The 16,444-nt window shown below is 39.0% G+C and overlaps 1 protein-coding gene across 2 annotated transcripts; it reads left to right on the forward strand.

The window, feature by feature from the left end:
* The first annotated feature begins 1,376 nt into the window (after positions 1-1,376).
* cd99 (CD99 molecule) lies at positions 1,377-15,510 on the forward strand. Of its 2 annotated transcripts, XM_083988420.1 has the most exons (14): positions 1,395-1,492; positions 1,530-1,643; positions 4,116-4,148; positions 4,256-4,315; positions 4,852-4,884; positions 4,989-5,054; positions 5,140-5,169; positions 5,334-5,381; positions 6,271-6,351; positions 6,967-6,999; positions 7,115-7,141; positions 11,383-11,499; positions 11,602-11,652; positions 14,617-15,510. In XM_083988420.1, the coding sequence occupies exons 2-14, from the start codon at positions 1,580-1,582 to the stop codon at positions 14,643-14,645; spliced, it is 672 nt and encodes a 223-aa protein (XP_083844546.1). In that variant the 5' UTR covers positions 1,395-1,492; positions 1,530-1,579; the 3' UTR covers positions 14,646-15,510. The 2 variants fall into 2 exon arrangements, with proteins under 2 accessions (XP_083844545.1, XP_083844546.1); XM_083988419.1 differs by having other exon boundaries at positions 1,377-1,643.
* Positions 15,511-16,444: the final 934 nt, after the last annotated feature.

A 16,444-nucleotide genomic window follows, 5' to 3' on the forward strand; every position in this document is an offset into this window, starting at 1 on the left:
GCCTCTCACATCCTCAGCTCTTGTTTTGCACATTAGATTTTGACCCAAAAATATATAATTGTGGATACAAGCAGCTGAAATGAGCTTTAAAATATTAAATTTATATTTAATATTAAATATTAAATATGTTTGATAGGACAACTAACCAAAAAGGGGACAGCAAGCTTTATAGGATACTGATAGGAAGGTTTCTAACCTACACTGGACGACAGCCATCTTTATCAGTTCTCCTTCACCTCAATTCCTCCTTCCTCACGCTCATGATGTTTTCTGTCATTATCAAGGAAATGTGAAGGACATTAGATTGTTTTTTCTTTACTTATCAGAAGGGATTGTATTTTTTTTTTACTTTGGCAGAACTGCAGGAAGGAATTTAATCTGTCATCTGTCAAGAACAGGGATATGATATCTCTTTAAATTGGAAGTATTTGAGTAAACCCCTCCCCTGTTTTTTCCCCCTTTATTTAGCATGATTAATGCTACAGTAATTGCCCATAAACGGAAAATGATTAGTTCAGTGGTGTCTGTGAGATAAGATTTGAGTGTGAATGTGATAAGATTCATGGACACTAGAGGGCGCACATGCCTCGCCTGAAACTGTTCTCTCTACTGACTTGAAGCTTGAAACCTGAGACAGGCTTGGACTTCTTATAGCCTACACAAAATTTCCATTGTTGTGAGTTTAATAACTTTATTTATATTAGGCCTAGTTGATAAGGTGTAGACTATCTCTCCTCTAGCATTTCAGTTTTAGAAAGGATTAAAAGGAATTGCATATGACAAATAGGCGAGGCGACCATTCAAATAACAGGCTACTGTTAAAGGATGCTCTTCCTCTTCTTAGCATCCACACCCCATAGGAAATAGGATATCTTTATTAATAATATTAATGTGGAAGCCCTGCTGGTACATTCGGCTAACACCTAAGCTAATTTAAATGGCGGGTTTTTGTTTTGTTTGTATGTTTTACAAAAGAGCAACTGTTCGCTAAAAAAAAACATGAGAATGAGTTACATTTGATTTTTTTTATCGCACTTTTTTTTGTGGAAAATATGATTTAATCATACGCCGAAATGACTAACATATGTGTAGTTAATATGTTTACTGTTTTTTTAAACAGTGTTATGAGGTCTGTGCTTTTGCTCACGCGCAGAGAGACTTTAAATTGCGTCATTAGTGAACGGAGTTCGGCGTCGGCGTCGACCGAGCTACTTCAAAGACGAAAACTTGAGTCAAATTAGCATAAACTTTATGAAAATATGCGCATGTTATTCATAAAAAACAACACTTTAATGGGTTAAGTTACATTCTTCTATAGAAGGGTGTGTAACGCCCCTCTGACAGGCTGCTGCTGCTGCCACACCCAGGCTGTTCTTCCCTGGCACTGTTGACTCATGCAGTGTAAGAGGACACCGGTCCGGACAAGAAGAAAACCTTCTGCATTAATACCTGCTGGCTACACACACACACAGACACACACACACACAGACACGTGAAAAGAAAACTAAAGCGTAGCGTTTAAAAAGTAGCTTCACACTCACGCAGCTACGCAGATAGAAAAGAAAAGAGAAGAGTCACCATGAAGTTTTGCTTGAGGATAGTTTTTCTTCTTTTTCTTGTTTCTGGGATTTTAACAGACGATGGTAAGAGACAAATCTTTTGACTATTATCATAAACTTACATTAACATTTCGTGTTATGGCTATACTGTAGCCTATATGCTGCGTATTTTGTTTTATATAGCTACTTGCCTTTTAAAAGGTCGCCGCCAGCCAGGCTCGTGTCTAATTTAAGACAAAGTATTTCATGTTTTGCTCGCGCGCCCCCCGGCTCGAGCGCCCATTACCAGAGAGACCGCGAGCTCACTTTCTTCCAGAGAGGAGACTAACTAACTAACTAACTAACTAACTAACTAACTAACTAACTAACTAACAGGGCTGTGGTTTTGCTCATGGTGCTGAAACTTGTCCCATTTTCCATCTTGTGGACACTGTGTTCCTCCGCTTCACAAAAGATGGGGAAGATGTGTTGCCTTAAATAGTTATGACGTTGTAATAACTCTAGTTTTTTGAGTACAGGGACTTGAATTATAGGCTATAATAAAAAAAAAAGTATAAAACCATACAGATACAATGTCTAAAGTTGCATCTGAGTCCAGGCTATATGGTTCATAGGGTCTATTCTAATGATTGGGGTTATACAGGGTCATGATGAGGCACTAGCTACAATGGAGACTATAATAAGGTCCACTCCAACTCCCAGATACTTTGGGAAATACACAGATTACACAGTTTGAGTTGTCCCAGAAACAGATTCTAATAGGATGCGATCAAAAGATGAAATGGGATCAGGATAAGACTGAGTCCACGTGAAGGGTTTTTCCACACAAGGCCTGCAGCAGCTCATGATGATTAGTTGGTTTATTTAAATAACCAGTCGATTGTTTGGTTTCTTACAGTAAAGGTCAGATAATACTGAAAAATGTTTGATTAACAAAAGGTGCAAGTGTGAAAATAAAGATAAGATAAAATAAGATTTAATTATAAGTTTCAGTCCTGTTGAATTGTGTGTTTTTTTGTCCTTTGTGTGCCTGCTGCATCTATTTCCGGTATTGGAGGGTTAACTACTATTCAAATCAAGATGGCACACTGTTTGATTGCAGGAGATTTTTACATTTGGGCATGGTTTATGGGCTGGCATTTAGAGATTCATTCTGAAACAGCATCTGAAATGTGGTTAGAAACTGGCAAAAGAGAAGTGTAAAGAAGGTTTTTTTAATCTGGTTTCACATAGGAAAGGAAAAAGGAAGGAATGCTAATGGATTTTAATGACAGCAACTGTCTAGAAACTGGCACTAATTAGATTCACATGCCTTTAGCTGCAACTCCAGATTCCTTTATCTGGAAGTATAAACATTTCCATCTGCAAGGTGGATAGTTTATTTTAATGTGGTAGTAGGTAGCTATATTGCTTACTATTACACCAAATTTAATATAATAGGTGTTATTATAATAAGAGTTAGGCTTCATTGTGTCCTTTAGTTGTTTTTGGTGAAGCTTTTATTTTGAAACTGCTCCTATTTATGTAACAGTCTCCTGGGCAAAAAAGTGCTGGCATGTGCCCTTTTTTTTTCTTTTTTCTGTGCTGAACCAACTCCCCAGCTTCAGTCATGACTCATACTTCAACGCTGCTCAAGTGTGAGTGAGCTGGCGGCGTCATAGCAACCAGCAAATAACACCGTTTCACTCCCTGCAAACACCCAAACACAGAGCACATGTGTTTCCACTATGCACGGCCGTAGAGTCATAGGTGGTTAGCGACAAGCCGATAAACACACAAGTTGGTCATCGGTTTTACTTCTCTGCTGGTTGTTTGAGAGGAAAAGATTTAGACAAAGTCAAATCCTGTTGTGCTTTTTTCCTGATTTTCCGCAAAAACTTAGCAATTTTGCTGAATCAGACATCTTTCGTGCAACTTTAAAGAGATTTCAAGTGATTTCTTATTAGAATAAAAGCCCTAAAACCCTCAGTGATCATGTTAAGGAGGAGATGTCGATCTTAACTTAAAGGGATAGTTCAACATTTTGGCAAATTGGCCCATTGCCATAATCCCTATAGTCATAGCAGTAGGTTCGTTACCTTTAATTGTCAGTGCAAGCTATTTTTAGAACGGCGGAGCAGAGCCGTGAGCTGCTCAGAGCTACGCTACGGAGGCTCATTATGGGATTTCTTGGTTTCTCTCATCAAACTCATCAAATACACAATCCAACAACTCCACAACGCTCTGGTGGACAAGTTGTGACCTGCACATTCACCACGCTATGAGATAATAACACAACGTTATGAGACCAAGTTGTTTTTGGAGTTGTTGGATTGTGTATTTGATGAGTTTGATGAGGGAAACTAAAAAATCCCATAATGAGCCTCCGTAGCGTAGCTCTGAGCAGCTCACGGCTCTGCTCCGCCGTTCTAAAAAGTAGCTTGCACCGACAATTAAAGGTAACAATCCTACTGCTAGGGATTATGGCAATGGGCCAATTTGCCAAAAATGTTGAACTATCCCTTTAAGGTGTTTATCATGTGTTTAACACTGATCCTTGTGTCTTTTCCCTCTCAGGTTTTGATCTGAGTGATGCCCTCTTCGATGATGGTGAGTGACTTTCACTATCGTTGCAGGTTTAACAATCAAATAAAGCACCGTGTTTATTTAAAGGAGTGGTAATACTGATGTACCTTTGTGTCTCTTTGTTCCTGTAGCACCAACAGAAGCCCCCAAGCAGCCACCGAAGGACCCAGAAAAACCTAAAACTGGTGGCGGTTCGTATCACATTTATGTTTTGGGTCTGTCACAAAAAGTCTAGAGTTACTACTTGTCTCTGTGATGGGCACTTGAGGACACTATCTGCGTGTTAAAGCTCAGCGCCGCAGTCAGGATGTGGTTAGCCCCGCTTAGCACAGAGTAGACGCTGCAACATTAAACCAGTGGTGTGCCATCACGACACAGGCAGAGCTTCCCCTGTTAAAAATAGACCTCAGTCAGAAAGAAAGACACGGGTGCTGTGTGAAGGATCTGATATTGTCAGTGCCCCGATTGTGCAACACAAAGTGATACCTCAGCTTATAGTGACCTGACAGGTTTGAAACCGGTTTTTACCCTGTTATCAAATCAAAACCATGTATTTGAAATGGCACAATCCGATCCGATCAATCATGCAAAGCCACTTTTTGTCTTCGAGTTCAATGTTTAACTGCCATATGAGTGATTATTGTGTTAAACACTCTTAATCACATCAGATTTGCATAAGGTGGTTTGTTTGGACTAATCCAATACTTGTTCCGTCATTTTCCTACAGGTGATCTCGACCTTCTAGATGCTTTCGGAGATGGTAAAACAGACTCTTTTTTTTTGCAGTTTTGCATAAAAATAATGTTTATGTTTCAAACCAGATTGATGGATGTCATTGATGGTGTAAATATATCTTTCCATCAGATTTGACACCGACTAAGAAACCAGAGAAACCAGAGAAACCCAAGAAACCAAGTTCTGGAGGTTCTGGTAGGTTGTTCTCCTCACATAACTTTAGCGTTTTTTGATTTTAGAGACGAGGCTTATCACGTGTTCTCATTCTCATGTGTTACAGGCCTCGACCTGGAGGACGCACTGGGTCCAGGTAAAGCCGACGGCGACTTTTTTTTGTTTGTTGCGTGATTGTCCATTTATTGCGTAGATTAGAAGCTGTAACTATGGGTTTTCAAGCTTCAGATTTCCCCACATGGAGAAGTTATCTAGTAAAAATGATTCAGCATTATGACGATAATGTCTCTGTGCCCACAGACCCCAACCCAACTGAAAAACCCCCTGTCAAGCCACCAAAAAGTGGAGGTGAGTGAGTTTCCAGAGGTTTACAAGGGTTTTAGACTTCCTATTTCTCCGACTTCCCATTTCTCCGACCATACATTTCTATATTTTTGCGTCCATTAGTCTCCTCTAACCATAACCATAACCCTCTAGAACAGTGGTTCCAAACCTTTTTTGGCTCATTACCCCATTTTGACACATCCCAAATTTCTGGCGACCCCCGTCCATCAAGATGCACCAGCTCAGATTTTATATGTTGCATTTTATTTGAACTCGATTTATATTTGCGAATGTGAAAGTATAGAATACGGTTGTTTAAGATTGTCTTAGGTGTTTTTAATGATCATTTTAAAAAGACAAAACAATAATTAGTTACAAAAATATTTTTAAATAAATACTTTTTTTAAAACTTTTTTATCAATTACTAGACATTTCTGGCGACCCCACGTGGGGTCCCGACCCAAAGGTTGACAAACACTGCTCTAGAATAAGTCGGATTAATGGGTAGTTGGAGAAATGGGCGGTTGGACTGACGTATTCTCCCCTTAAAGGGCAAAGCTGGAGACGAAAAAAGTCTTGACTAGTGATTATTCCTCCTTTTGAGGCATTGTTTCTGCCAATCCAAACACTCGCTATACTACAGAACCAATTGTGGATTCATCCACCGGTTGACGCAGTTGCTCATTTTACATTGATCATCTTATTTTGAAAGTTTGTATAAAATCCGGTTTGTCCGTCTTGTGGTAACACCCTTTAATTCACTGTTTTTTCTGTGAACAAAATGCACTGTAGCTTTTGTTTGTTCTGTGTCGGATGGAACTTTACGCCCAGTCATATGGGCAGCAGCTGAGAATACAATATAACGTACAGTGTATGTTTACTTTCTATACAATCTCTTCTTCATTTCTCACAGGTGGTGGTGGAAAGCTTGATGACTCGGACTTATTCGAAATTGCAGGTGGGGACTACAAACCTGATGAGGGCAAGTCAGGAGGTAGGTATCTTCTCTTCTGATTGGCTCGTTCCTGTCTCTGTAATTGATACAGAAAAGTATTAGAATATCAGGCACACACCTCCTACAGCTTTGTGTTAACTGTCCGATTAAATTCTGCGCTTTTATTCTGAAAACCACATGCATTCCTTCCAGAATTCCGTTAACTATCTGTAACTGTGGAAACACATGGGGAATAATCTAAAAACAGCATATGATGAACCGTGGATAGTCTATATGCATGTGTTTTCATACAAGGCCTATTGTTCATCTACAGTTTCTGCCTCTCTCTGTACTGTTGTGTAGCCCCAGCATGGAAGGAATTAGTTGTTCTTATACCAAAGAAAGAAAAAGGGAAATAAAAATCCCACAGGATTTCCAGCGTAATTAGAACCACATGATCCTGCACGATCATATACAGCAGCTAGAGTAACCTGTTATTAACTGCAGCTCGCTGAATACTGAGGGTCCCTGTCCCAGATAGACGCTGCTGCTACACTTCTGTTGTGTCTATTTCTGTTGTAAATGACTCAAACTCACAGTTTCACTTCAGCTTCCTGTACAAACACCATTACAAAATCTCTAATTTGATTTAATTTCGTCTTCCCTTGAATCCAGGCCATGCAAAAGACTTTGACAACGATAATCAAGGTACGTTTGTATTCCAACAAATTCGTACCAACTTAAAAAAAAATGCATTTCCCATTTATGGTCTGGTTTTATGAAGTAAAAATATGTTTCTGATGCGTTCATGTGTTCCTCACAGGTGGTGGTGGTGGGGATCAGCCTCAAGGTAAATCCACATTCTCTACTCTTTCCCCGTGCTATCTCCTTCCTCTCTTTGTGTGTTTCTGCATTGTCAGCGTCACCTTGGGCATCGTTGTGTCTCGCTGTAGAGCCAGCTGGTTGGAAATTTCCTGTTTCCCATCTCAGAGGAAGCCCACTGCTCACTGCTTCTGCTTACCAATGAGTAGTCGTTGCTGTGTTGGTGTTGCGTTTACTTCTCTTTCCACCGTCTTGTATCTCTCTAGGTTTACTCAATGTTTGCCAGGTTGTATTTGAATCGTCTTGGGAGTGGAAGTTTCAGCCGTAGACTGAAGATGCGCTTAATGTAACTGCATCTGACGAATGTTTAGTCTTTAAGAACTGATTTCAGTTTCAGTTCAGGTTGAGTTCAGTTCTTCACATGGAGGGGTACCCATGGTCTGGTTCTTACGGCTAAAACCCTGCTACGATTGTGTCGTTGCAGATCCAGACCTCCCGTGGGGCCAAATCCTGAAGATACTAGATGCTAACATGCCAGAGGAATTCTATATTTGGATGTCCAACTTAAAGCAAATGTTTGCGCCTCTGCTTGAGAGGGCTATGGACTTGCTGCAGGCTATGCCATGATGAGCCATTTGTCCCTTAACCTCCTGACTGGCTCTTAGAGTCTTAGATTGCACTCAATTAACGGTTTACGAAATATCTGATGGACTTGATTTCGAGGAAAAACATTGTAGAAAGCTCTGATGCTCTTTCACAATCACAAAAAGTGGATCATATAACTGAAACGGTTAGGATACGATTCAAACATGGGACCTTTTGGAATTTTTTGAGAATTGGTACGTCTACGGAAAGCGGCAGGGGTTGGGTGTACGAGGAATTCCATCAATTTTAGAAGTTTCAAACCAAACCCAAGTGTAGTTTTGTGCCATAGCTAATATGTTATTGTCATTTAACATAAAAAAAAAACATTCAACGGGCTTTATAATGGGAATTTTGGCGCCCAGTTCTTGGCTATCACCGTTTGGTAAGCCTTGGGTAAAGATCGCATACCCTGTTGGACGGTATGTCCTTAGATTCCCATGGCAAAAAACCACACCACCTTTTTTGATCATATACAGTATGTAATGAACCGCCTTCTCTTATGGTTTAGGACAATTAACGGTTCTTAGCTAGCTCCGTTTGGTAAGCCTTGGGTAAGGATCGCATACCCTGTTGGACGGTATGTCCTTAGATTCCCATGGCACTTAAACCTCACCACCTTTTTTGATCATATACGTAATGAACTGCCTTCTCTTATGGTTTAGGTTTAGGACAATAAACGCAATGTCCAAATATTGATTTACCAATATATAACAGACATGAATGAATTGAATATTGGTAAATTATCAAGTGTTTCTGTTGTTTTGTCCCAAGACCAGAAACCTTGTACCTTCTTTCTCTTGTGTTTGGGCCATCAACAAACAGTAGCTAGTTGCAGCATGCAGGTTGGTGTCAAAGTTTACACAGAAACAAGAGAATGCAACACTCTCTGACCTTTGAACTGGTTTACTGTCAAGAAGAATCACAGTGTTTGTCTTTGACTTTTTTGATTGTGATTCCTGACTTGATTCCCTAGCTGTGTCTGGGTGTGGACATACTTTACTTTCTCTACACTCTCCACCCTTTATCTACTTCTCATGCAGTGTCATGACTCAATCATTTGTAGTTCTTACCTAACAAAACAGTGTGTGAACACCTGTTGCTGGATGTTTGAGATCCTATTATGAAAATAGAGTTTAAGTTTGTCGATGTCGGTTGTGTTTTTGGTGGTGGTAGGTCACTGTTTACTTGGGACTTTATCTCCCACTAAATAAGCTCATTGGAAGGGAAATGGCCCAGAGTGACTTAACGATAATCAGTATCCGTTCAGTTAAATGAAAACAACAGATGTTTGGGAGCGTTTTTGCTGTCACACTAGTTCATGTTTTGACAGGTTTTTGCATTGGACCCTGTAAACATTCTTTACATACCCAGCATTCATAGCGCTCTGCTGACAGATGTAGAGGTGTGAACCTCTGAAGATGTTTATTCTTTCCATTGTCCAGAGTTGTCCGATTAGAATATGTTTTTTTCTCCCTCTGTTACTTTTCAAATAGTTCTTTGGTTGTGTATTTATTTCTGATGAAGCTTTTCTTATCTTTTTCTTGAGTCTTTAAACAAATTGTCCCATTGTTGAAGCAACAGGATGTCAATGAATAAAACAAACCTGTGGAATGGTTGGTGCAGTATATTTTTTTATGAGGAACAACTGAGCAAAGGCCAAAATATATAAGTGATTTTACTTATGTTAAGTCTTTTGGGGGGTTTTTTGCATACAAGATTTGAGTCAAAATAGGCAAATTTTATATTTCGTATTGCTAATGAGACAAAATTAGCTGCATATTTTGTCCAATTTAAATTAACACTGTTGTGTGGTCTGTTTTCATTTCATATCAGCCAGGACAGAACCAGAACATCATGTACTAGCTAGCCACACTGACCTTGACTCATGCTAACTATCTCATTTCTACAAAACAATGATTCAAACTTTAAAAAAAATAAAATAAATGATTCACACAAACAGCAGCTCATAAAAAAAAGAAGAAAAAATTGGAATCAGACTGGTTGCAATCCCCAGAGGGAGGGGCGATCACGCTATCGCAAACACACGTTACGCCTACAGTCACAAACCCCTGCGGCGGGACACACATGGTAGAATCCAATGATCCCTTCAGGTGCTTTGCATGTGTGTGGGAAAGCGGAACGCCACCCACACACATGCTTGCTATAGGCTGGCATCCTGTCTATGTAGCTCCTCTTTTTTTCTGCTTTAATGCACAGGCAACGACAACGCCCTGTTGAAGTACTGTAGGCTACACCATCACAAGACACACACTGACTCATGACTCACTGTAACAGAAGAACAAGCCTTTTGATCCCTGCAGTGTGTTCGTTAGTGGTGTGTGTTGTGTTTGTGTCCACGCTCCACCCTTCAATCTGGGCGTGTTTGCGTTCTGCTTTTAATCTATAGATTTCTGCGCCGTGCTTTATTTCTTTTATTCATGGTTTGTTTTCACAGTGACATTGTTGTGTTTGTCATTTGCACTGCATGTCTTTGTGTTGCCATTTTTGTTTGGTTTGTTTGTTTGTTTGGTTTTGTTTTACTTGACAAGTTTTTACAAGTCATGCAGTGTGTTCTGAAGACTTTGTCCCAGGGCCAGTCAATCCTGGCTGTTATTAAAAGTTGTTGACTGCCACCCTGAGGAAATCTGAGGTTATGGCAAGTCACAGAAACAAAAAAGAAAGACACTAAATTGTGTTTTTCTTGCAATTTTTTGTGTTTTTGTGCAAACTTTTGCATTTTCCTTGCAATTTTTTGTTTTTTTCTTGCAATGTTTTTGCGTTTTTCTTGCAGACTTTCGTGTTTTCGTGCTAAATTTTGTGATTTTCTTGCAGAACTTTGTGTTTTCTTGCTGAATTTTGTGTTCTTGTGCAAACTTTTGCATTTTGCTTTATATTTTTTGTTTTCTTGCAAACTCTTGTGTTTACCTTGCAATTTTTTGTGTTTTTCCTACAATTTTTTGTGTTTTTCTTGTAATGTTTTTGCATTTTTCTTGCAGACTTTCGTGTTTTCTTGCTGAATTTTGTGTTTTTCTTGCAGACTTTCGTGTTTTCTTGCTGAATTTTGTGTTTTTCTTGCAAATTTTGTGTTTTTCTTGCAAATTGTTTAGTTTTTTTGTGGTAAATTTCTCAGTTTTGGTGAATGAAGGGTTCTTTACACTCAGAACACTTTTAAAATAAAGAAAGTCATAAGCAAAGAGATGGAATGGAGGCCCCAGCTAAAATAACAAGGAGTAAGAACACCTGGGCCAGCCTCACAATGGGCCATCGAACCCAGAAGTCCTCACCAAACTGACCCTAAAGAAAAAAGAAAACCACAAAACTAATTCAAGACCAAGACTGAAAACTCGACCACCAGAAACCTCCAACACAAACTAAAACAAGAAAAGTCTCCACATGCTCAACTGCCTCATGGACAGAGCGGTGGGAGAGACTCAGACTGCTTCTCTCAGGCCTTTTAAAGACTTCCCTTATTACCTCCCTCATTAGTCTAATGTGCTTCCCCTGCTGAGGAGGGAAAACCTCCAGGAAGGGCGAGGGAGTAAGAGGAAAACACATGACAAAACACATGTATACTGTATCCCATAATACATACCATTTGGTCCATGTGTGTGTTTGGTTCTACAGAAGCCGGGTCTGGACAGATCGCAGGAATCGCCAGCGCCATCGGCGTCGCTCTGCTGGGAGCAGCGTCCAGTTACTTTGCCTACCAGAAGAAGAAGCTGTGTTTCAAGCTGCAGGGAGGTCGGTATCTTTTTCTTTTTTTTCATTCATCCATCCTGAAAGAGTCACAAATAAACAGGAAGTTTCATTTTCATGCTCACTGATGAGAGGTTCTTTGTACAGGTCAAGATCCAGAGATGGGTAAAGGACAGGGAACTCACTCAGATCCTCAAGGTAAGTTCCTGCTTACAGTATAGATTCCACATCCCTTCATTAAATAAAATTTAAATAAAAGCAGAAGAAACAAACATAAAAGTTGAATTCTAGTTAGTAAAAGTACAGAATTAACATCAGATACATTCACTCTAGGGTTTTTAATTCGAAAAGTACTCATTAAGCAGTGGTAGGCCTACACACTAAAAACAGTTGGGTTAAAAAATAACCCAATTTTAACGCAACTGCTGGTTCAGAAAAGGACAAACCCCTTTTTTGGGTTATTTTAACAGGTTGGGTTATTCTTTTTGACCCAACTTTTGGGTTGAATATTCAACTGTTTAACTGAAATTACTTGAACAACCCAGGAATTGGGTTAAATTCATAGCCTATAACCCTGAAAATGGGTTACACTCTGGAAAAATAACCCAAAAATTTTACTCAACTCCAATAACTCAGAAATTGGGTTACAGAAATAACCCAATTTTTTTAGTATGTATATATATATCATTGAATTTCTAATTCTATTGAAGAATTGGCAGCATTGTCATCATGTTGAGAGAGAAAAATATTTCAATTATTTATACATTACAAATACATACAGTTAAGGTCAAAATTATTAGCCCCCATGCAACTTTTTAACATTTCCCTAAAATAATGCCCAATGTTAGCAATATTCATAAAATTTTATTTAGTAAATCATTCATCAATGATATGACCCCATTTTGGTACACTTTGGAATGTGAAATAAATATTCGAGATTTATTTATGAACAATTTGGTAAAAATTGAGATGGTCAAAATTATTAGCCCTCTATGGGATTTTTTGCTTGCTTTTTCTGCTAACTCGGTTTGAAACCACACCTGAGCAGTCAAAAAACACAAGATTTCCAAAACTTTGGAGCGCAAAATAATCAGAGATGTCAACAAGAAACCCTGGAGCTCTGCAAAGACGATTGTTGCTGAACTGGCTTCATCTGGACATGATGTTTCATGCAAGACTGTTGTGAGGGATCTTCATCGTGGTGGACTTAATGGTCATCGTCCAAGAAAAACCCCTTTGCTCTCACGGCAGCACATCAAAGTCGGACTGAACTTTGCCAGAGACAATTTGAAACATTAGGGTGAGTTTTGGAAGTCTGTGCTTTGGTCTGATGAAACCAGGGACGTGCACATGACTATAGAGGGGCAGGGGCTCAACATCAGAAAAGGGCAGTATGTACAATTTTTTTCAGGCCTTAATATCAAAATAAATAAATAAAATTAAATTACAGTTACTATTTAGTCGGTAGAGAAAGCCTGCATGCCTTCCGACTGCAATCAACCTGCTGGACCAATTTCCCAACTTCCTGAAACAGAGTCATGACTACTGAACTGGTAGGCTAAGGCCAATATTGTTGGGGGTAACATGGCTTGCAGAAAAAAATCATGTGAGTGCAAGTGCAAAATAGAAGTAGGCGAAGCCTACAGGCTACACATCTATGACAAAACCAAGAAATGACTACTGTGACTGCTACTGTGCATGTTTCAGAACAGCAGCAATATTTACAACAGCAAAGTCACAATTACCGGTAACTCAACATCTGGAAACAAATTCAAATAGTCAGTGAAATCAAGCTGAGTGAGTGATTCCTCCTGTTGCTGTTGTTCACTACATTCAGGTGATGTTAGAAAGGAGAGGGGGCGGGGCTTAACTCTTAACAAGCAGTTAGCTAAACAAACACAAATGGGCACTTTTCTGAAATATGACTCATATAAGCTGGTTGAATAAGTGGAAGGGGACTTGTCAGAACTGACAAGGGAGTGGTGTTTGTGGTGTTGGTGGCAATAACTCACAATAACTCACAAGGTTCTTATCTATGTGCAACACACGGAGTTATCGATGAGGCAGCAGCTAGTATCTCTCTCTCTCTCTGGACGTGCATGTGAGGGAGCGCGCACCACGGGGCAGCCCCGCCCCTCAGTGAGAGACGGAGCGGAGCAGCAGCGGACAACACACACAGGAAATGCGTATGGTAGATAACCGTGGCATTTTTACAGCGCCGTTGTTTACATCCCCATGCACAACAGGAATGTATTTATTTATTGGGGGGGGGGGGGGGGACAAAAAAAGGGCACTTTTTAATACGAGGCAAAAAGGGCAGGGGCTCAAGCACTCCTTGGGCCCTATGTGTGCACGTGCCTGGATGAAACTACACATGAGCTGTTTGGGCATGCACCACGATGAAGAGCCCTCACAACAGTCTTGCATGAAACATCATGTCCAGATGAAGCCAGTTCAGCAACAATCGTCTTTGCAGAGCTCCAGGGTTTCTTGTTGACATCTCTGATTATTTTGCGCTCCAAAGTTTTGGAAATCTTGTGTTTTTTGACTGCTCAGGTGTGGTTTCAAACCGAGTTAGCAGAAAAAGCAAGCAAAAATCCCATAGAGGGCTAATAATTTTGACCATCTCAATTTTTACCAAATTGTTCATAAATAAATCTTGAATATTTATTTCACATTCCAAAGTGTACCAAAATGGGGTCATATCATTGATGAATGATTTACTAAATAAAATTTTATGAATATTGCTAACATTGGGCATTATTTTAGGGAAATGTTAAAAAGTTGCATGGGGGCTAATAATTTTGACCTTAACTGTACATACATTATATAATTTAAAACAGTGAAAAGTGAATGGGATACTCAAGTATTACCAAAAATGATTGTTAATCCTTTTGTACAGGGAATGCAGTGCACAGTGCTGCACCATAAAGACATAAAACATTTTTGAAAATTAGATGGAAAAATTATGAGATAATAAATAATTTACATAAATGAAATGAATTAAAGTTTGTAAATAATTGATTACATTACATGGAAAGCATACAATCAATAAAACATCAAGTCTTAGTGCAGCCTGACATCTAGTGGTGGAAAACAGGAAGTTCAGGTTTAGTTGTTCCTCCATTGAAAATAATGTCTTTTTCTTCTTTGCACCCACAGTTCTCAGCAACCTGCTCAGGACACAATAGAAGCACAAGACGAGAGAACTTCAGTCGACTTCCTGTCATCTCTGGTCCAGATCAAAAAGACTTTCTCTGGCTCTTTCTGCCGCCCGATTATAAAACAACTAAAGCATAATTTATACGTGGTTAGTTTTTTATCGTTTTATTATTTTCCTGTTCAGTTTTACTAATCTCTCTCTCGTGTCTAAGTGCCTTGTCTGTGTGTGACGACGACTACACACAGCAATGATCCTCTGAATGAAACTCACTGTAGCAGAACAAACCTCTGATTGTCTGTTCGCCACAGAGTCCATGTAGATCTCTTTTTGTTTTGCACCTTAAATGTTAAAGTGTTAGTTCACCCAAGTAACAAGAAAATGCAAATATATTTTTTCTATGGAGCTTTATTTGTCCACATTTTGAGGGATCAGTGTCAAATTTCAAATCTGTGTCAAATCAGTGGAAGTGAATTAAATTTAGACTTTTTTAATTGTAATATTTGACTCTAATTGAAGTTCCTTTCACCTCCATTCAGCAAATAGTAACTTAACTTCCATTTTTGTTTTATTTACAATTTATTTTAGTTGTTCAGTTGTTCTTTCAAATTAAAGGCTTACCAGAGAGTAGGATCTGTTGCGGGAAGGCTTTTATTGTGAAAAATATGTAAAAAGAAGTGGTGAGTTTGACTGACAGAGGCAAAAACATGATTGTTATTCAGATGGAGTTTGTGCTGTGGAAACTGACTTTATAGCGAATGAATTCAAACATGTTGAAGTGTTGAATTTATTTAAACCGAATCTCAAATAAATTTTACTTAAAGGTCCCATATTTTTAAGAGATGCTGGTGTTTGTTTTGTTTTATATGAAGATGTATTTGTGGTTTTAAGAACTTAGTACCATCTCCTCTCTGAGGCCAGCCAATCTGAGGAGAGGATTCTCTGAGCCTCTCCTCTCATTGGCTGATTATTTTCTGAGTGATGCCATTAAAATATAGCAGATTTCAGGTAAATATGCAAATCAAACTCATGCTAGGTTGGATGCTGGACTTCAGTGGGCTGGTTGTGACATCACAAAGTTCAGGAAGTCCTGACGGCGTGTTTCAAACCTCAGTTTTGGACATCTACCTTCATACTGTATGGGACCTTTAAATAATTGTTTGAGAGCTGGTATTGGTCGTTTCTTCAGCATAACACCACCATGTGTCAAGTTGTGTTTATCACACTTATCCAGAAGAAGGAGCTTTGTAATCTTTAACGCCGACTGCGAGGAGATGAATGAAGGTTTTTGGAAAAGGAGAAAGGAGAAACTTACTACATGTACACAACTTACAGTAGTCTCATGAATGACATTGTAAATGTAACATAGACGACAAGTTTTAACGTTTAACTTGTCCTTAAAGGGCTGCACTAATCAATATCTTTACATTTGTAACACTAAAATTGTGTGCCAAAAGCTAATGAGCCTTTATTAGCTCATTATTTTGGTTTTACAGTGTGAAAGATAGATCACAAAAAAAGCACAAAAAGTGTCATAAAATCAGAACTATTGCATTTGGGAGGGGGAAGTTATTACAGTTGTTGATATGATGCTGACGTATTAGAATGAGCTGCCTCCTTGTTTGCTGTAAATACTCGAGTATTATGGTGTATAGATGTGTTTTTGTTTGACGTTTGCTTTTTAGGCTTCGATGCTGCAGTTTTTTTGCTTTCAGCTTTTCAACATCAACAATCATGATCATAAGTTGAATGAGTGTATTATGGGATTTTTTTTTCTTTCTGTTTTTAATTCAAGTCGTTACAAGAGTGGATTCAAAGTGCGTGTACATG

The sequence above is a fragment of the Trachurus trachurus genome (genome assembly GCF_905171665.1).
Source record: "Trachurus trachurus genome assembly, chromosome: 2".
Classification (NCBI taxonomy): domain Eukaryota; kingdom Metazoa; phylum Chordata; class Actinopteri; order Carangiformes; family Carangidae; genus Trachurus; species Trachurus trachurus.

What these genes read in the sequence shown, in the direction of transcription:
- cd99 (XM_083988419.1), top strand. Translation starts at nt 1,580, where the DNA reads ATGAAGTTTTGCTTGAGGATAGTTTTTCTTCTTTTTCTTGTTTCTGGG. An exon ending in GGAGGACGCACTGGGTCCAG is followed by an intron (nt 5,170 to 5,333) that starts GTAAAGCCGACG and finishes CTGTGCCCACAG; the next exon opens with ACCCCAACCCAACTGAAAAA. An exon ending in AACTCACTCAGATCCTCAAG is followed by an intron (nt 11,653 to 14,616) that starts GTAAGTTCCTGC and finishes TTGCACCCACAG; the next exon opens with TTCTCAGCAACCTGCTCAGG.